Below are 21,191 nucleotides of genomic sequence, written 5' to 3'. Positions count from 1 at the left end.
ACTTCCTTTCTGTTGCAGGGCAGAATCTGGAGTGTTTAGTTAATCTGTCCACTCCGATGTGCTAAGAATTATAAACAACTAAGTTAATAAAACAGAGCAACTCAATTTTAACTTCAGTACCATCTGAGTTCCACCCAATTCCAACTGAGTTTCAACGTAGCTCCAACCAGCTCTCAAAACCATCCTCGCTAAGTGAATTGCAGACTGGCCAGCTGTATTTCTACTTTAAGCTGAGAACTGTCAAGCTGGAATATTCTGTCGTTTTATCAACAAGACAATGGTTCCTTCAGAATAACAGCTGAACACTCTACGTGAAGCTGAAACCTGCCGTCGTAGTGGGAGTCAATCCGTAGACCGGTTTGTCGTGCTAACGACTGCTGTTTCGCCAGCTCCAGCACAAGGAGGGTCCGTGGACCTGGCATCCGGATCTAACTCGGGAGTCTCCACACGGATACGTAGCCGGCAAGATAGCGTCTCAAGTCTTCCTCCTGAAGTCCTCGTGGTGCGTAGTCAAAACATCTTACACCCAGATCTGCCTGCCTCAGCTGGGGATTCTGAACTGACTCAGACACACACCCACACTTCAGCATTCAAATCCGTATGCATCTGTACTGTTATCGCTACGTGTTAGATACACCGTGTATGTTAACGCAGGTCAACAGCAAGCCAAACTCATTTTTCATGAGCCAGGAAACTGAGCGTCTTACTCCTTTATTACGGTCTTCTCGACAGCTTACAATCTTTTACAATTGTGGCTTGAATAGCTCGATTAAAGTGCTGAGTGAAACTGAAAATAAACCAAAAATAAAATATCATTTAGCTCTTTAACATGTGAAATAAATGCATAAAAAGAAATATCTATTAATATAAAACATGTATCAAAGTTAGTCTTAGCTGCTAAGTAATGAAAGCAGTAGTTTGAACAATCCTCTGATATGCAAATTAGGCCGCTAGCATCATTGCAATGTTAACAGACCATGCTCTAGGCAAAATCCGTTACTGGGATAAGGCTAATTCCTGGAACAATCACATTCACAAAACGATCTCTAAATCAGCTGTTATGAACATATAAAACAACCAGAACATGTAATAAACTTACAGTCATTGTTTTCGATGGTGTATATAAAGATTCAGGTCACAGGAGAAGAAGTTTAAACGCGGATAAGCAGGCTTTCTGTACAATGTTTTTCCCCAACTGACTGCAGCTTCTGCTTCCCACAATGCATTGTGAACACAGATTTCTCCTTCAAAATAAGATACAGAAAAACTAAAGCTGACTGTAAAGAAAATATTTTTTAACTAAATGACTCTCCTTTTTAACATCAATTACCACAAATGAAATATGACGTTTTTATCACTAAATTATTATGAATCCTTTTTAATCTTTTACTTGGGACAGAACACTCCCCGCCTGTGTCACGGTCTGAGGTATTTCCCTGCTGTCACTCCCTGTCTTTTGAGTTTCCCTCTGCAGGTGGGCGTGTCTGGAGGTGACCAAGTTGCAGCAGATCTGCTCATCAGCTGGCCAGGGGTATTTAAGCAGCTGGGAGACTCCTACACTTCGCTGGATGATTACTCTACCTGGGTACCTTCTATCAGCCACTTGAGAAACTAATTCGAGCTCTGTAACCTCTTGAGAACTACATTTGTTTCGTTTTTGGATTTTTTTGAGATTTGATGTGCTTTTGGATTTTGGATTTTGCCTTTTTGACCTCCTGCTCTTGTTCCCAGACAAACCTACACACTCATCTCTGACTGGCAGAACTCTGGAGCCCACACCATCTGGATCTCCAACTCCGCTTGTCTCTCAGCCTCTCCCCTGGCCAGAACCACCTCCAGCTGCCCACCTAACCTTCCTGGACCTCCCCAAGCTCAGCTCCCTCCACGTCTCATTTCTGGATCTCAGTCCCTGCTACCCAGACCGGACCACTCCTCCCTCAAACCAGTTCCCACCTCTCCAGACCGAAAGTCCTCTGCACAAGTCTGATTCCATGTTCCTTCCGCAAATTGGATCTAACTCCGATCTGTCCACAGTTTTCCCGCACCAGCTTCCTCGTGCAAGAACTCAGCTACGTTTACGCTGCTTCCTTGGTTTCCCTTCAATAAATTCTTATTTAAAACATTTTACACCGTCTCAGATCTGATTCTGTATGTCGTGGGTTAGATTTCTTCACCACAACATGACAGAATCATCCAGTCATTCCTCTAACATCAGTACAGAATCATTTCCCTCTGTTATTTCCGCCACCCTATCTCAGCACAGTGATTCACTCCAAGCTCTGTCTGATCAACTCTCCCACACTAACCACACCTTGTTTGAAGTAGGAACGATGGTAAAGGAATTAAGCCACAGACTCACCTCCCCGGAGCAAGCCTCATCCCCCGCTCAGAGTCTGCCCGGACCCGTTCTTCCTGCACCATCCAGTCTGCCCAGCTTCCGGGTCGCTACCTCTCCTCCACCGGAGACGTTTGACGGCAACCGGGAGGTTTGTCGAGGTTTTTTCCTCCAATGCCAGCTGGCTTTCCAGCGATCTCCGGAGTCTTTTTACACCAATGAAATTAAGATCTCCTACATCATCGGTCTTCTACGAGGTTAGGCACTCCGGTGGGCGGAGGCAAAAAGCCGGAACCCGCACTTCCTTAAGAGTCCGTTGGATGAGTTTCTGGCGGATTTTAAGATGACTTTTGACAAACCTGAGTCAGCGGCTGAAGTGGCCAGACAGATGTGGAGCTTACGTCAAGGGAAGCTCTCAATCGCGGATTTTGCCTTAGAGTTTCGGACCCTAGCCGCCACTTCCACCCTCGATGAAGTCTCACTTAAGGGGGCGTTCACCCAGGCTCTTAACGAGCAGCTTCAAGATCAACTCGCTTTCTGCCAGGAACCACCTGATCTCGAGAGCCTCATCGCACTGTGCAGTAGGATGGAGAGGAGACATAAGGCACGCCAAAGAGGTAACAACTTCCCCTTACCTTCTCGTCTTAACTGCCCGCAAAATGTGTATCCAGCAGCTCCAGCTCCGCCCCCCAGTGAGCCCATGCAGATTGGTCGAGCTAAATTAACCCAAGAGGAGAGAAACAAGCGCATGAGTTCAGGGGCGTGTTTGTATTGTGGCATGTCTGGGCATTTTGTGGCCAACTGCCCCAAGCAGTTAAACTCCAGGTCCCATCAGTAGCCCCGAGAGTACTGGTGGGAGGTTATCGGTCAGATTCAAACTCTCGGTGTTTGCTGGAATGTTCTCTGTCACATAATCACATTACTCTTCCCTCTCTCGCATTAGTTGACTCTGGCTGTGAATTAAATCTTCTTGACCAACAGCTAGTGGAGCAACTCCTGGTTACCACTTTCCCTCTACAAACACCCTACCGTGTATCCTCTCTGGACGGAGGCTCCCTCACCTCTATCACTCACAAGACTGCACCCATTCGCCTTATGACGTCAGGTAACCACAGTGAAGAACTCACCTTTTTTGTATTTCCTTCCCCTCAGTCTCCTGTGGTCCTGGGTCATCCCTGGCTTAAGAACCATAACCCCCGTATTAACTGGGTCACAAACCAAGTGGAGATGTGGAGCAATAACTGTCATTTAACCTGTTTGGGACCAGCCCGTTCTAGTTCCGAGCCTCGAGCCCTGAAGACCACACCACCCGACCTCACCGGGGTTCCGCCTGAATATCACGACCTCCAGCAGGTATTTTCTAAACATAAAGTATCCTCATTACCACCTCACCGCCCTTACGATTGTGCTATAGATCTTCTCCCTGCAGCACCTCTTCCCTCTAGCCGTCTCTACAGCATCTCCAAGCCTGAACGTGAAAGTATGGAAAAGTACATCTCCGAGTCCCTGGCATCCGGCATAATTCGGCCTTCCACCTCTCCTCTGGGTGCTGGCTTCTTCTTTGTCTCCAAGAAGGACGGCACCCTGAGGCCTTGCATCGACTACCGTGGTTTAAACCAGATCACAGTGAGAAACGAGTATCCATTACCCTTACTGTCATCCACTTTTGAACCCATACAAGATGCGACCATATTCACTAAGCTGGATCTTAGAAATGCTTACCATCTGGTTCGCATCAGAGAGGGAGATGAATGGAAGACGGCTTTCAAAACACCAATAGGACATTTTGAGTATTTAGTCATGCCTTTTGGCCTCACGAACGCACCTGCCGTTTTTCAGAACCTGGTTAACACTGTTTTGAGTGACTACCTGAACAAGTTTGTCACAGTATATCTGGACGACATTTTGATTTTTTCGAAGACCCCCGAGGAACACACTGGTCATGTCCGAGCCGTTCTCCAACGCCTGCTCGAGAATCGGCTCTACGTTAAGGCGGATAAATGCGAGTTTCATGCCCCATCTGTTAAGTTTCTGGGTTTCGTACTGGAGAGTGGAAGGCTGGGACCTGACCCCGAAAAGGTGCAGGCAGTTAAGGACTGGCCCACTCCTTCCACACGCAAACAGCTACAGAGATTTTTGGGTTTCGCAAATTTCTATCGTCGGTTTATTAAAGGGTACAGCCAGATAGCCGCCCCTTTAACACAACTAACCTCAGTAAAGAGGCCTTTCATTTGGGATGCTGAAGCCTCCAGGAGTTTCGGTGACTTAAAGGAGAGGTTCATTCAGGCCCCTATTCTCACCCGTCCAGACTCTGCAAAACAGTTTACACTCGAGGTCGACGCCTCGGACACTGGAGTCGGGGCAGTGCTTTCTCAAACCTCCCCCACAGATCACCGCCTCCATCCCTGCGCCTTCTTCTCACGGCGCCTCTCTCCTGCCGAGAGAAATTACGATGTGGGAGATCGTGAGCTCCTAGCTGTGAAACTCGCCTTGGAGGAGTGGAGGCACTGGCTGGAGGGAGCTGAGCACCCCATTGTGATATGGACGGATCATAAAAATCTCTCCTACCTCAAAGAAGCTAAGAGACTCAACCCACGTCAATCCAGGTGGGCCCTGTTCTTCTCACGTTTTCACTTTATCATTTCCTACAGACCAGGCAACAAGAACATCAAGCCCGACGCTCTCTCACGACAGTTCTCGGTGAATTCGGATCCCGAGCCCACTACCATCATACCACCGGATTGTGTCCTGGGAGCCGTTACCTGGGAGATACGGGATCAAGTGCTCGAGGCTCAAAAGAACTACCCCTGTCCCAATCAGGTACCCAACCGCACCCTGTTTGTTCCTCCTTCCGTCAGGCATAAGGTGATTAACTGGGCCCACACAGCCAAGTTTTCTGTCCACCCTGGTATCAGTCGTACCGTAGCCTTAATCCGGAGGTCTTTCTGGTGGCCAACAATGTTTAGAGATGTCAAGGAGTACATTTCCGCCTGCCAAACCTGTGCCCACAACAAGGGAAGTAACCAACCCCCTTTTGGACCATTACATCCGTTACCCATTCCCTCCAGGCCCTGGTCCCATATTGCACTAGACTTTGTCACCGGTCTTCCCCCTTCTCGAGGCTTTACGGTTATTTTGACCATTATCGACCGTTTCTCCAAGCCTTGTCACCTAGTGCCGCTAAAGGCTCTACCTTCTGCCGCTGACACTGCCACTCTGTTTGTTAAGCATGTTTTTAGGCTCCATGGCATGCCTGCGGAGATACTTTCAGACCGTGGCCCTCAGTTTATCTCAAGGGTGTGGAGGGACTTCGCCACCTGCTTAGGAGCTAAGGTGGCGCTAACGTCTGGTTTTCATCCGCAGTCAAATGGCCAATGCGAGAGACTAAATCAGGAGGTAGAAGCCATGCTCCGTTGTCTGTGTTCTTCTAGCCCTTCCAGTTGGAGTACCCACCTTCCTTGGATCGAATACGCCCATAACGCCCATGTCTCCTCCGCCACTGGACTATCCCCCTTCGAGGCCTCGACAGGTATTCAACCCAGTTTGTTCCCTTCTGTATTTCCCACCACAGTTTCCTCCGTTCCTCAGTTCCTGAAGGGGGCCCGACAGGTTTGGGCGGCCACGCAACAGGCCCTACAGAGGACTGCAGAACGCAACCGGCGTCTGGCCGACCGGCACCGGCATCCTGCCCCAGACTATGCGCCTGGACAGCGTGTCTGGCTCTCCACCAGGGACATCAGATTAAAGGACCACTGCAAGAAACTTTCCCCCACATTCATCGGTCCCTACACGATTTCTTCTGTCGTCAACCCGTCCTCCGTCCGCTTGGATCTGCCGTCCCACATGAAGATCCACCCCGTTTTTCATGTCTCCCTCCTTAAGCCTGCCATCTCCAGTTCCCTGTGCCCTCCTGTCGACCCTCCGCCTCCTGTGCGTCTCGCTGACGGGGCCTCGGTTACCGTGTCCAGCGCCTTCTGGATGTGCGACCTCGTGGCCGAGGTTTCCAGTACCTGGTCGAGTGGGAGGGTTATGGCCCGGAACATCGGCAGTGGGTCCCGAGGTCATGGATCGATGACCCCTCTCTCATCCGGGATTTCGAGTTGGCCCGCTCCTCCTCCTCCTCCTCCTCCTCCTCTGCTCGGCCGCCGGGTGGCGTCCCTTGAGGGGGGGGGGTACTGTCACGGTCTGAGGTATTTCCCTGCTGTCACTCCCTGTCTTTTGAGTTTCCCTCTGCAGGTGGGCGTGTCTGGAGGTGACCAAGCTGCAGCAGATCTGCTCATCAGCTGGCCAGGGGAATTTAAGCAGCTGGGAGACTCCTACACTTCGCTGGATGATTACTCTACCTGGGTACCTTCTATCAGCCACTTGAGAAACTAATTCGAGCTCTGTAACCTCTTGAGAACTACATTTGTTTTGTTTTTGGATTTTTTTTTAGATTTGATGTGCTTTTGGATTTTGGATTTTGCCTTTTTGACCTCCTGCTCTTGTTCCCAGACAAACCTACACACTCATCTCTGACTGGCAGAACTCTGGAGCCCACACCATCTGGATCTCCAACTCCGCTCGTCTCTCAGCCTCTCCCCTGGCCAGAACCACCTCCAGCTGCCCACCTAACCTTCCTGGACCTCCCCAAGCTCAGCTCCCTCCACGTCTCATTTCTGGATCTCAGTCCCTGCTACCCAGACCGGACCACTCCTCCCTCAAACCAGTTCCCACCTCTCCAGACCGTAAGTCCTCTGCACAAGTCTGATTCCATGTTCCTTCCGCAAATTGGATCTAACTCCGATCTGTCCACAGTTTTCCCGCACCAGCTTCCTCGTGCAAGAACTCAGCTACGTTTACGCTGCTTCCTTGGTTTCCCTTCAATAAATTCTTATTTAAAACATTTTACACCGTCTCAGATCTGATTCTGTATGTCGTGGGTTAGATTTCTTCACCACAACATGACAGCCTGGCATTACTGATGCCACTACTACTTTTTCTCAGTCATTTCCTTTTCTAAGAGCACAACAACATCTGAAATGGGACGCAGGTAAGTCTTTGAGACTCCCTGGGAAGATGTCCTCACTTCGACCTTTCTGACCTTCCCATCACGGCTTGGAAAGGTCGCCGTGACAATAGCCATTGTCCATTTGTTTCTGGGTGCTTGATTGTGTTTCAACAACACAATGTCGCCTGACTGAAGGTTGCGGTGTGTTCCATGCCACTTGCGCCTTGATTGGAGGGTGTTGAGATATTCGTTTCTCCAGCGACTCCAGAAACCATTGGCGAGTGCTTGCACTTGCTTCCATTGGTTTTTGAGCAAGTCTTTTCCACAAAAGTCTCCTGGTGGAGAAGGAATGCCCTGCTTTTGGGTCAGTATCATCACAGGACAGAGTATGAATGGTGAGGAAGGGTCCGTTGAAATAGGGACCAAGGGCCTTGCGTTGATTATAGACGATACCTCAGCCATTAGGGTACAAAGCACCTCATGTGTCAGACGGGTGTGCTTGTTCTGCAAGAGCATAGAATCCAATATTCGGCGAGTTACCCCAATCATCCTTTCCCAGACGCCTCCCATGTGGGACGCATGTGGGGGGTTGAACTCCCATGTGCAACCGTTGGCGTGAAGATGGTTGACAATGTCAGGAGTGTTGTTGTTTGGTTGTGCCATGCCAAGCTCCACGCTTGCTGCGATGAAGTTGGTGCCCCTGTCTGACCGCATTTGCTTGGCTGGGCCTATTATTGCAAAGAATCTGCGTATTGCATCTATGCAGCTGCAAGTGTCCATAGATTCAATGACTTCGATGTGTACACCTCTTGTAGTCATGCATGTAAAAAGTATTGCCCACCTCGTGTGCGTCGAGTGACCACTAACCATGGGCCAAACACATCCAACCCGACGTATGAAAATGGAGGGTATGTTTCAAGTCTTTCAGGCGGGAGATCTGCCATTGTTTGAGTCTCTAGTTTCCCCCTGAGTTTCTTGCATGTTGTGCAGTGGTGGATGATGGATGAGACCAGTCTTTTGCAGCCTACAATCCACAGTCCAGCTTGTCTAACTGCACTCTCTGTGAACTGCCTTCCTTGATGCACAACCTTAGCGTGATAGTGCAGGACAAGCAACCTTGACACATGATGCTTGGTTGGCAGAATTTTTGGATTCTTTAACGCTGGGTCCAATGAAGCATGTTTTAGGCGACCTCCAACCTTGATGAGGCTTTCATCCAAGAAGGGGTCAAGGGCCACGATGGGGCTAGAGCTGTGGATGGTTTTACTGGTTTGGAGAACAGCATACTCATCAGTAAAGGCGTCCTTTTGAACAGACTGGAGAATGAGGTTACTGGCGGCATCCAACTCCTCTGGAGTGCGTGGTTCTCTGCATCTATGCCAGCCCCTACATGAATGATTTGACGAGTTGCTTGATGAGTGAGAATGAGCTTGGTGAACTAAGAAGGCAATGGCACGTACCAGTGACGTCCAGCTTGAAAAGTGTTGTAAGCGTTCTGGTGTGAGTCTGCTCTTCTGAGTCTGAGTAATGAAAGTACCAACTTGTCGGATTTCAGCGTCCACTCCAGGTTCAACCAGCTCAAACGATTCATGTGTCTCTGGTTCATGTAGTTTGTAAAGGAAGTCTGGTCCCTTAAACCACATAGTGTCCATGAGCTGCGATGCCGGTACCGACCTGGTTGCTAGATCAGCTGGGTTTTGCTCTGATGTAACATAATACATCAGGGGATGTGGACTGGCGTATACGATGAACTCGATTATGTACGTAGACATAAAAGCACTTTGAATCGTTGCAAATGTACCCAAGAACCACCTTGCTGTCACAGAAGAATTTGACAGTGTTTGGTTTATGATCAAGTTCATCCAGAATGAGCTCCACCATCTCCACCGCTAGAACTGCTCCACAAAGCTAAAGACGAGGTATTGTGGGTTCCGGTTGAGGTGAAAGTTTTGCTTTCCCAAGCACAAATCCAACTTCACATTGTCCATCCGCGTTGACTGTTCTCAAATATGCAACTGCGGCAACAGCCCAGCTTGAGGCATCACTAAAGACACACAGTTCAGTGTAAGTGGACTTGGAAAGGGAGGCCGGTACATAGCAGCGCTGCACTCTGAGGCTGCTCAGATCTTGGAGGGACATTTTCCATGTTTCCCATGCATTCATCTCCTCTTAGGGGAGAGAAGCATCCCAATCTTGGACTCCGTTTGACATTTTGCGTAACAAGAATCTGCCTTTGATTGTCACTGGCGATGCTAGTCCTAAGGGGTCGAAGATGCTATTAGTCACTGAGAGAACCCCACGGCGGGTATAGGGTTTATCATCGACAGCTACCTTGAAGGTAAATGAGTCAGTGTTAATGTTCCAGCACATTCCTAAACTTCTTTGGGCCGGTAAAGCATCGTCGCCGAGACTAAAGTTTTTGATGCCGGAGGCCAAATCTTCTGGCTTGAATGCTTGCATGACTGTGACACTATTCGAGGCGATTTTGTGGAGCTTGAGGTTAGACTCAGCTAAGGATGCACATGTGCGCTTGAGCAGATCGATGGCTACAGACTCTGTGGGAACTGAAATCAGCCCGTCATCGACATAGAAGTGTCTCCCGACAAAGTGTCTTGTGTCTGCTCCAAACTTTGCCTCACCTTCTGGATGGCTCTTCGAAGACAATAGATGGCTACTGCTGGTGATGGGCTATTACCAAAAACATGTACCCGCATGCGGTACTCCTGCACCTCTTTTGACAAGTCATTGTCCTTGTGCCACAGGAACCTCAAATAATCTCTGTGGTCTGATCTAACCAGGAACCCGTAAAACATCTACTGGATGTCAGCAGTGGTTGCAATGAGCTCCTTCCTAAACCGAATCAGGACACCAGGGAGGGTGTTATTGAGATCAGGGCCTGTTAATAACACTGAATTGAGTGACACGCCAGACTGCTCGGCACTAGAGTCAAAGACCACCCGTATCTGACCGGGCTTCTGGGGATGATATACGCCGAAAATAGGCAGGTACCAGCACTCAATGTTCTCATCAATGGGTGGCGCAATCTCTGCGTGGTTGTTTTTAAACAGCTTGTCCATAAATTCTGAGAACTGCTCTTTCATTTGAGGGTTTTTGGTTAAGTGGTGTCTCAGTGAGTTAAGTCTAGACAGCGCTTGGTCTCTGTTATTTGGGAGTGGCAAGCGAGGGGACTTGAATGGTAAAGGACCAATCCAGTTATTGTTTCCATCCTGGTGGACTTCCTTTTCCATTATCTTGAGGAAGGTCTCATCCTCAAAGGACAGGGCATGCTGGTTGTCATACTCTGTGCGCTCAAAAACTTTCTATCCAAGCTTTTCTTCTGCTGCGTTGAGTTTCGAACTGCGTTTTAAGAAGCAACTCTTGTGCTCCCCGCCATAGCATGGTTTTTCTTTGATCTTCATGCTGTTAGGACAAGGAGTGAGGAGAGATGGTCGTCCGTTGGAGAGCACGTGAGTTTTATAGGCATTGACCGTTGGCCTGTGAGCATTGAGGCATACTTTCCCCACGATTACCCAGCCTAGGTCTAGGCGCTGAGCAAAGGGAGCGTTGCGGGGTCCTTTGACTTGTTGTCATGCCTTGTGGACTTGTATGATGTCTCTGCCCAGTAAAACTGCAATCTGGGCTGCTGGGTCGCGCTTAGGTATCAGGGGAGCCAGATGTTTCAAGTGGGCATGGGCAAGAGCGACTTCAGGTGTAGGTATTTCATCTCTGTTAAATACTATCTCATCACATTCAATGAGAGGAGGAAGGTCTAGACGTGGGCCTTCACCTACAGGCTCAATCTGGAACCCCACTGCTTTCCTGCCGAGCATTTGAGTTAAACCAGCACACGTTCTCATATGGTATGTCAGAGGGCTACCCTTGATTCCAAATAGCTCAAAGAATTCAGGACGTGCCAGCGAGCAATTGCTCTGATCATCAAGAATGGCGTACATCTTAACAGACCGTTCTGGTTGACCTTTAGGGAAAACTCGAACTAGACATACCTTGGAGCAAGAACGTGGAGGACAGCCTTCACCACAGATCTCAGTGCATCGTGACGTTACCTTGGGTAGAGTGTTGTCATGGGGCTGAGGCTCTGGTTCAGGTGCATTTTCTGGCTGGGGTTTTTGACCCGTGTCAGGGTGCATGGCAGAGCAATGTTTTTCACTTTGGCATTCCTCACACTTGACCTTCAGGTTGCAGTCCTTTATTGTGTGCATGGAAGAACAACAGCGAAAACATCGTTTGTGTTCTTTGAGTATGTTTCGTCTTTCTTGTAGTGGTTTGATCCGGAAAGCTCTACATTTGGCTAGAGGATGCGTTTTCTTGTGGACTGGACAATAACGTGTTAGATCATCCTCTCTGATACTAGCAGAAGCACTTGCATCAACCTCTGTTCTATTTACAGTTAGAGGTGATTTGTAGCTAGTTTGTTTGAATGGTGGTCTCTCACCTTTGTTGAGGGATTGGCTGCTGCACGACACAAAACTTTGATCGTTTCTCGCTTTTGCCTCCTCTTGGACAAACTTTACAAAGTATGAGAATGGAGGGAACGTCACATTATAATTCTGTTTGTATTTTGAACCAGTGTGGAGCCATTTATCTTGTAAGCTTGGAGGCAGCTTTTCCACTATGGGCTTAACCCCGCGTGGCGAGTCAAGGTAAGCGAGGCCCTAGGAGGTAGGCTTCTTCTTTAATGACCTTCAGCTCTAGGAGCAAATCTCCCAGTTCCCTAAGTTTAACATTGTCTCTATTTGTAAGGCGAGGAAAACCGTCCAGTTTTTTAAACAGGGCATTCTCTACTACTTCAGGTGTAGCATAACACTCCTCCAGCCTATCCCATGACAACTGGAAGGCAGCTTTGGGGCTACTGGTATAAACAGCCCGGATTCTTTTAACATGCTCTGAGGACTCTTTACCGAGCCATTTGACTAGGAGATCTAACTGCTGGCTGTATGTAAGATCAATCCCTCCAGTTGCATTTAAGAATGAAGACTGCCATGCTCTAAAATTTTCGGGGTTGTCATCAAACTTAAAGAGCCCTGTTGTTATTAACTCTCTGCGTGCAAGGAACATAGCAAAGTCGGCCATAGGTGTATCACTATTGTGAGGAGTATGGTGACTGTTCGGTTCGACATACTCTCTTGGTGGGCCAAAAGTTTCCTCCTCTATGTACATTTTTGAGAGTACATGTGGAGAGCAGGTTGGCTCCCTTGAAGTGAATGATGGTGCCTTTGCTGTCAGTTTGACTTGAGGTGTTGCTTCTTCTGCTGGGTGTGACTTTAGCTGGCTTTGATGTTGCACATACTCCATAGTTCTCTGTCTGGTAACTTGTGGTGGGACTGAACTTTTTAAACTTTCTCCTTTTTCTTGTTCGACAGCTGCAGCAGCTTCCAGGACCTCTGCTTTTACCTTAGCGGCTGCAGCTTTTTTTTCTATCTCTAACATCTGTAAATCCATTTTCCGGTTTGCTTGCTGCTTTTTAATTTCCAATTGTCTCTTACTGTACAAGGCTTTGGTGTTTGTAGCTTCAGCAGAAGCTCTTGCAAAGATGGCTGCTTCTAATACACTGGACCTTGAGGACAACTTGGAAGATGAGCGCTTGGAGCCAGAGTATTTGGATCGGGAGCTAGCTTCTGGTGATGCTTTGTCTCCTGAGTTAGCCATTTCTTCTGCCTTCTCCCCGTGGGCATCCATCGCTGTGGCATAAACTTTATCTTCCACCAACTGCTGACGTGACTTTTCACTGTACTGTTATCGCTACGTGTTAGATACACCGTGTATGTTAACCTAGGTCAACAGCAAGCCAAACTCATTTTTTCATGAGCCAGGAAACTGCGCGTCTTACTCCTTTATTACGGTCTTCTCGACAGCTTACAATCTTTTACAATTGTGGCTTGAATAGCTCGATGAAAGTGCTGAGTCAAACTGAAAATAAACCAGAAATAAAATATCATTTAGCTCTTTAACATGTGAAATAAATGCATAAGAAGAAATATCTATTAATATAAAACATGTATCAAAGTTAGTCTTGGCTGCTAAGTAATGAAAACTGTAGTTTGAACAATCCTCTGATATGCAAATTAGGCTGCTAGCATCATTGCTATGTTAACAGACCATGCTCTAAGCTAAATCCGTTTCTGGGATAAGGCTAATTCCTGGAACAAACACATTCACAAAACAATCTCTAAATCAGCTGTTATGAACAAATAAAACAACCAGAACATGTAATAAACTTACAGTCATTGCTTTCGATGGTGTATATAAAGATTCAGGGCACAAGAGATGAAGTTTAAACACGGATAAGCAGGCTTTCTGTACAATGTTTTTCCCCAACTGACTGCAGCTTCCGCTTCCCACAATGCATTGTGAACACAGATTTCTCCTTCAAAATAAGATACAGAAAAACTAATGCTGACTGTAAAGAAAATATTTTTTTAACTAAATGACTGTCTTTTTTTAACATCAATTACCACAAATGAAATATGACGTTTTTATCACTAAATTATTATGAATCCTTTTTAATCGTTTACTTGGGACAGAACAGCATCCATCATAGAGAGTTAGTCCTGGATTGTTTGAATAATAATTATAAAATTAAACATTCTTAAACAATCCCATCTCTCTCTTTTCTTGTCTCTAAGTCAATACAAAGTGTTAGAATAAAACTCCCTGAAGTAAAAACAACCTCTTCTGATTATAAGGGCCCAGTCCATAGTTTAATCTCTTTCTTTAATAAAGAAAAAAGAAGAAAGAAAAAGTTGAAAGAAAAAGATGAAAGATGAAAGAAAAAATATGAAAAAGAAGACAGATTAATGAAAAAAGAAGAAAGGAAAAAAGAAGAAAGAAAAGAAAAAAGATAAAAGAAAAAGATGAAAGAAAAAGGATGAAAGAAAAAAGAAAAAAGTTGAAAAAAAAAAGATGAAAGACGAAAGAAAAGAAAAAAGAACAAAGCAAAAAGAAAAAAGATGAAAGAAGAAAGAAAAGAAAAAAGAAGAAAGACAGAAGAAGAAAGAAAAAAGAGAAAAGATGAAAAAGAAGAGAAGAATGAAAAAAGAAAAAAGGAGAAAGAAAAGATAAAAGAAGAAAGAAAAAAGAAGAAAGAAGAAAGAAAAAACAAAGATGAAAAAGAAAGATAAAAGGAAAATGATGAAAGAAAAATAAGAAAGAAAAGAAAAAAGAAGAAAGAAGAAAAAAGAAACAAAAATATGAGAGAAAAAAGATAAAAGAAAAAAGAACAAAGTTGAAAGAAAAAAGAAGAAAGAAGAAAGAAAAGAAAGAAAGAAAAAGATAAAAGAAAAAAGATCAAGAAAGAAAGAAAAAAGAAAGAAAAAGAAAAAAGATCAAAGAAGAAAAAAGAAAGAAAAAAGATAAAAGATGAAAGAAAAAAGATCAAAGAAGAAAAAAGAAAGAAAAAAGATAAAAGATGAAAGAAAAAAGATCAAAGAAGAAAAAAGAAAGAAAAAAGATAAAAGATGAAAGAAAATAGATCAAAGAAAAAAGATCAAAGAAGAAAAAAGAAAGAAAAAAGATAAAAGATTAAAGAAAAAAGATCAAAGAAAAAAGATGAATGAAGGAAGAAAAAACTATTTTCTGTCTTCTTTGATCTTTTTTCTTTAATCTATTTTCTTTCTTCTTTGATCTTTTTTCTTTTTCTTTTATCTTTTCTTTCTCCTTTTTTCTTTCATCTTTTTTCTTCTTTTTTCTTTCTTCATTTTTCTTTCTTTTTTCTTTTATCATTTTTCTTTCATCTTTGTTTTTTACTTTCTTCTTTCTTCTTTTTTCTTTTTCTTCCTTCTTTTATCTTTTCTTTCTTCTTTTATCTTTTCTTTCTTCTTTTTTCTTTCATCTTTTTTCATTCATCTTTTTTCTTTCAACTTTTTCTTCTTCAATTTTCTTTTCTTTCTTCTTTTTTACTTTCTTCTTTTTTCTTTCATCCTTTTTCTTTCATCTTTCATCTTTTTTCTTTCATCTTTTTTCTTTCTTCTATTTTCTTTCTTCTTCCGTCGTTCATCTTTTTCCTCCATCTTTTTTAATCTTATTTCTTTCATCTTCTTTCTTTCTTGTTTGATCTTTTTTCTTTAATTTTTTTCTTTGATCTTTTGTTCATCTTTCATCTTTCCTTCTTTTTTCTTTAATCTTTTTTCTTTTTTCTTTGATCTTTTTTCTTTCATCTTTCTTCTTTCTTCTATTTTCTTTCTTCTTCTGTCATTCATCTTTTTTCTCCATCTTTTTTCTTTCATCTTCTTTCTTTCTTCTTTGATCTTTTTTCTTTAATCTTTTTTCTTTCATCTTTTGTTCATCTTTCTTCTTTCTCCTTCTTTTTTCTTTCTTCTTTTTTCTTTTTTCTTTCATCTTTTTTCTTTCTTCTTTAATATTTTTTCTTTGATCTTTTTTCTTTCATCTTTTTTCATTCATCTTTCATCTGTGTAGCGTCATGAAAATGCTATTTTATGCCCATAACACCTGCCCTTTTAACACAGTGACAGTGTGCACGAATTGCCAAGGTCGTGCGCTTGCTTTGGTGTTTACATTCCAGGAAAGAAGACAGAAGAAGGACGATGAACGCTTTTCATTAATTAATCAAAGAACTTTATTTCTAATAAAGCTAATAAAAACAAATCTTAACCAATAACAATCAGGTGACTGATCTGTGAAATCAATGTAATGATTTATGTGTTTATTGAATAACAGAACTATCTCAGCCAGAAATCCTGATTCACACAAGGTAAACATCATGACACATTGTTCTCATCCAATCAGAACTTCCTTTCTGTTCCAGGGCAGAATATGGAGTGTTTAGTTAATATGTCCACTCCGATTTGCTAAGAATTATAAACAACTAAGTTAATAAAACAGAGCAACGCCATTTTAACTTCAGTTCCATCTGAGTTCCACCCAGTTCCAACTGAGTTTCAACGTAGCTCCAACCAGCTCTCAAAACCATCATCGCTAAATGAATTGCAGACTGGTCAGCTGTATTTCTACTTTAAGCTGAGAACTGTCAAGCTGGAATATTCTGTCGTTTTATCAACAAGGCGACGGTTCCTTGAGAATAAAAGCTGAACACTCTACGTGACGCTGAAACCTGCCGTCGAAGCGGGAGTCAATCCGTAGACTGGTTTGTCATGCTGCCGACTGCTGTTTCGCCAGCTGCAGCACAAGGAGGGTCCGAGGACGTGGCATCCGGATCTAACTCGGGAGTCTCCACACGGGTACGTAGCCGGCAAAATAGCGTCTCATGTATTCCTCCTGAAGTCCTCGTGGTGCGTAGTCAAAACATCTTACACCCAGATCCGCCTGCCTCAGCTGGGGATTCTGAACTGACTCACACACACCCACACCCACACTTCAGCAGTCAAATCCATATGCATCCATCATAGAGATTTAGTCCTGGATTGTTTGAATAATAATTATAAAAATTAAACATTCTTAAACGATCCCATCTCTCTCTTTTCTTGTCTCTAAGTCAATACAAAGTGTTTGAAAAAAACTCCCTGAAGTAAAATTAAACCTCTTCTGATTATAAGGGTCCAGTCCATAGATTAATCTCTTTCTTTAATCAAGAAAAAAGAAGAAAGAAAAAAGAAGTAAGAAAACGTTGAAAGAAAAAAGATGAAAGATGAAAAAAATATGAAAAAGAAGAAAGATGAAGGAAAAAAGAAGAAAGGAAAAAAGAAGAAAGAAAAAAGAAGAAAGAAAAATGATGAAAGAAAAAGATGAAAGAAAAAAGAAAAAAGTTGAAAGAAAAAAGAAAGAATAGAAAAAAGATGAAAGAAAAAAGAAGAAAGGTAAAAAGAAGAAAGAAAAAAGAAGAAAAAAAGAAGAAAGAAGATAATAGAAGGAAAAGTTGAAAGAAAAAAGATAAAAGAAGAAAGAAAAGAAAAAAGATTAAAGAAAAAAGAATCAAAAGAGAAGAAAGAAGACAGAAAAGAGAAATGAAGAAAGAAAAAAGATGACAGAAAAAAGATGAAAGAAAAAAGAAGAAAGGTAAAAAGAAGAAAGAAAAAATCGGCACTGCATATGGAAAAAATACAAGAATACAATAGAAAAACAAAAAAGGTTGGGAGCTGAGCAGACACGCAGCCGGTCATGGGCGCCATCTTGCTCAATAATAAAAAAGAAGAAAAAAAGAAGAAAGAAGAAAATAGAAGGAAAAAGTTGAAAGAAAAAAGATAAAAGAAGAAAGAAAAGAAAAAAGATTAAAGAAAAAAGAAAGGAAAGAGAAGAAAGAAGACAGAAAAGAGAAAAGAAGAAAGAAAAAAGATGAAAGAAAAAAGATGAAAAAAAGAAGAAAGGTAAAAAGAAGAAAGAAAAAAAGAAAAAAAGAAGAAAGAAGAAAATAGAAGGAACATTTTGAAATTAAAAAGATGAAAGAAAATAGATTAAAGAAAAATGATGAAAGAAAAAAGATGAAAGAAAAAAGAAGAAAGAAAAGTTAAAATAAAGAAAAAGGAAAAAGAAGAAGGAAAAGATAAAAGAAGGAAGAAAAAGGAAGAAAGAAAAAACAAAGATGAAAAAAGAAAGATGAAAGGAAAATGATGAAAGAAAAATAAGAAAGAAAAGAAGAAAGAAGAAAAAAAGAAACAAAAAAGATGTGAGAAAAAAGATGAAAGAAAAAAGAAGAAAGAAGAAAGAAAAGAAAGAAAGAAAAAGATTAAAGAAAAAAGATCAAAAAAGAAAGACAGAAAAAATATATCAAAGAAAAACATCAAAGAAGAAAGAAAAAAGAAAGAAAAAAGATAAAAGATCAAAGAAAAAAGATCACAGAAGAAAAAGGAAAGAAAAAAGATAAAAGATGAAAGAAAAAAGATCAAACTAAAAAGATGAAAGAAGAAAGAAAAAAGAAAGAAAAAGGATGAAAGATGAAAGAAAAATGATCAAAAAAAAAGATGAAAGAAGGAAGAAAAATATATTTTCTGTCTTCTTTGATCTTTTTCCTTTCATCTTTTTTCTTTTTTCTTTGATCTTTTTTCTTTGATCTTCTTTTATCTTTTTTCATTCGTCTTTTTTCTTTCTTTTTTTCTTTCTTCTTTGATCTTTTTTCTTTGATTTTTTTCTTTTTTCTTTCTTTTTTCTTTCTTCTTTGATCTTTTTCTTTGATCTTTTCTTTCTTTCTCTCTTCTTTGATCTTTTTTCTTTCTTCTTTTTTCTTTTCATTCTTATTTTTCTTTCATCTTTCTTCTTTTTTCATCTTTGTTTTTTCTTCTTTCTTCTTTTTTCTTTTTCTTTCTTCTTTTATCTTTTCTTTCTTCTTTTTTCTTTCTTCTTTTTTCTTTCATCTTTTTTTCTTTCTTCATTTTTCTTTCTTCTTTTTTCTTTCATCTTTGTTTTTCACTTTATTCTTTCTTCTTTTTTCTTTTCTTTCTTCTTTTATCTTTTCTTTCTTCTATTTTCTTTCACTTTTTTCTTTCATCTTTTTCTTTCTTCAATTTTCTTTTCTTTCTTCTTTTTTCTTTCTTCTTTTTTCTTTCATCCTTTTTATCTCATCTTTAATCTTTTTTCTTTCATCTTTCTTCTTTCTTCTATTTTCTTTCTTCTTCCGTCGTTCATCTTTTTCTCCATCTTTTTTCTTTTATCTTTTTTCTTTCATCTTCTTTCTTTCTTCTTTGATCTTTTTTCTTTAATCTTTTTTCTTTCATCTTTTGTTTATCTTTCTTCTTTCATCTTTTTTCTTTCATCTTTTTTCTTTCTTCTTTAATCTTTTTTCTTTGATCTTTTTTCTTTCATCTTTTTTCATTCATCTTTCATCTGTGTAGTGTCATGAAAATGCTATTTTCTGCCCATAACACCTGCCCTTTTAACACAGTGACAGTGTGCACGAATTGCCAAGGTCGTGCGCTTGCTTTGGTGTTTACATTCCAGGAAAGAAAACAGAAGAAGGACGATGAATGCTTTTCATTAATTAATCAAAGAACTTTATTTCTAATAAATCTTAACCAATAATAATCAGGTGACTGATCTGTGAAATCAATGTAAAGATTTATGTGTTTATTGAATAACAGGACTATCTCAGCCAGAAATCCTGATTCACACAAGGTAAACATCATGACACATTGTTCTCATCCAATCAGAACTTCCTTTCTGTTCCAGGGCAGAATATGGAGTGTTTAGTTAATCTGTCCATTCCGATTTGCTAAGAATTATAAACAACTAAGTTAATAAAACAGAGCAACGCCGTTTTATCTTCAGTTCCATCTGAGTTCCACCCAGTTCCAACTGAGTTTCAACGTAGCTCCAACCAGCTCTCAAAACCATCATCGCTAAATGAATTGCAGACTGGTCAGCTGTATTTCTACTTTAAGCTGAGAACTGTCAAGCTGGAATATTCTGTCGTTTTATCAACAAGGCGACAGTTCCTTCAGAATAAAAGCTGAACACTCTACGTGACGCTGAAACCTGCAGTCGTAGCGGGAGTCAATCCGTAGACTGGTTTGTCGTGCTGCTGACTGCTGTTTCGCCAGCTCCAGCACAAGGAGGGTCCGAGGACGTGGCATCCGGATCTAACTCGGGAGTCTCCACACGGGTACGTAGCCGGCAAAATAGCGTCTCATGTCTTCCTCCTGAAGTCCTCGTGGTGAATAGTCAAAACATCTTACACCCAGATCCGCCTGCCTCAGCTGGGGATTCTGAACTGACTCACACACACCCACACCCACACTTCAGCAGTCAAATCCATATGCATCCATCATAGAGATTTAGTCCTGGATTGTTTGAATAATAATTATAAAAATTAAACATTCTTAAACGATCCCATCTCTCTCTTTTCTTGTCTCTAAGTCAATACAAAGTGTTTGAAAAAAACTCCCTGAAGTAAAATTAAACCGCTTCTGATTATAAGGATCCAGTCCATAGATTAATCTCTTTCTTTAATCAAGAAAAAAGAAGAAAGAAAAAAGAAGAAAGAAAATGTTGAAAGAAAAAAGATGAAAGTTGAAAAAAATATGAAAAAGAAGAAAGATGAAGGAAAAAAGAAGAAAGGAAAAAAGAAGAAAGAAAAAAGAAGAAAGAAAAATGATGAAAGAAAAAGATGAAAGAAAAAAGATGAAAGAAAAAAGAAAAAAGTTGAAAGAAAAAAGATAAAAGAAGAAAGAATAGAAAAAAGATGAAAGAAAAAAGAAGAAAGGTAAAAAGAAGAAAGAAAAAAGAAGAAAAATGGAAGAAAGAAGAAAATAGAAGGAAAAAGTTGAAAGAAAAAAGATAAAAGAAGAAAGAAAAGAAAAAAGATTAAAGAAAAAAGAATCAAAAGAGAAGAAAGAAGACAGAAAAGAGAAATGAAGAAAGAAAAAAGATGACAGAAAAAGATGAAAGAAAAAAGAAGAAAGGTAAAAAGAAGAAAGAAAAAAGAAGAAAAAAGAAGAAAGAAGAAAATAGAAGGAAAAAGTTGAAAGCAAAAAGATAAAAGAAGAAAGAAATGAAAAAAGATTAAAGAAAAAAAGAAAGGAAAGAGAAGAAAGAAGACAGAAAAGAGAAAAGAAGAAAGAAAAAAGAAAAAAGATGAAAGAAAAAAGAAGAAAGGTAAAAAGAAGAAAGAAAAAAAGATAAAAAGAAGAAAGAAGAAAATAGAAGGAACATTTTGAAATTAAAAAGATGAAAGAAAATAGATTAAAGAAAAATGATGAAAGAAAAAAGATGAAAGAAAAAAGAAGAAAGAAAAGTTAAAATAAAGAAAAAAGAAAAAGAAGAAGGAAAAGATAAAAGAAGGAAGAAAAAAGAAGAAAGAAAAAACAAAGATGAAAAAAGAAAGATGAAAGGAAAATGATGAAAGAAAAATAAGAAAGAAAAGAAGAAAGAAGAAAGAAAAAAAGAAATAAAAAAGATGTGAGAAAAAAGATGAAAGATAAAAGAAGAAAGAAGAAAGAAAAG

At 41.2% G+C, this 21,191-nt stretch overlaps 1 protein-coding gene across 1 annotated transcript; it reads right to left on the bottom strand.

Moving 5' to 3' along the window:
- Window positions 1-10,670: 10,670 nt before the first annotated feature.
- LOC139072163 (uncharacterized) lies at window positions 10,671-13,685 on the bottom strand. Its single transcript, XM_070555468.1, has 2 exons — window positions 13,566-13,685; window positions 10,671-13,253 (listed from the first exon to the last, which is right to left on the bottom strand). The coding sequence occupies exon 2, from the start codon at window positions 13,020-13,022 to the stop codon at window positions 11,982-11,984; it is 1,041 nt and encodes a 346-aa protein (XP_070411569.1). The 5' UTR covers window positions 13,023-13,253; window positions 13,566-13,685; the 3' UTR covers window positions 10,671-11,981.
- Between the last annotated feature and the right edge of the window lie 7,506 nt (window positions 13,686-21,191).

The sequence above is a fragment of the Nothobranchius furzeri genome, chromosome 10 (genome assembly GCF_043380555.1).
Source record: "Nothobranchius furzeri strain GRZ-AD chromosome 10, NfurGRZ-RIMD1, whole genome shotgun sequence".
NCBI classification, from domain to species: domain Eukaryota; kingdom Metazoa; phylum Chordata; class Actinopteri; order Cyprinodontiformes; family Nothobranchiidae; genus Nothobranchius; species Nothobranchius furzeri.
Note: the sequence above shows the minus strand (reverse complement) of the source record. Positions and strands in the feature narration are given on the sequence as shown.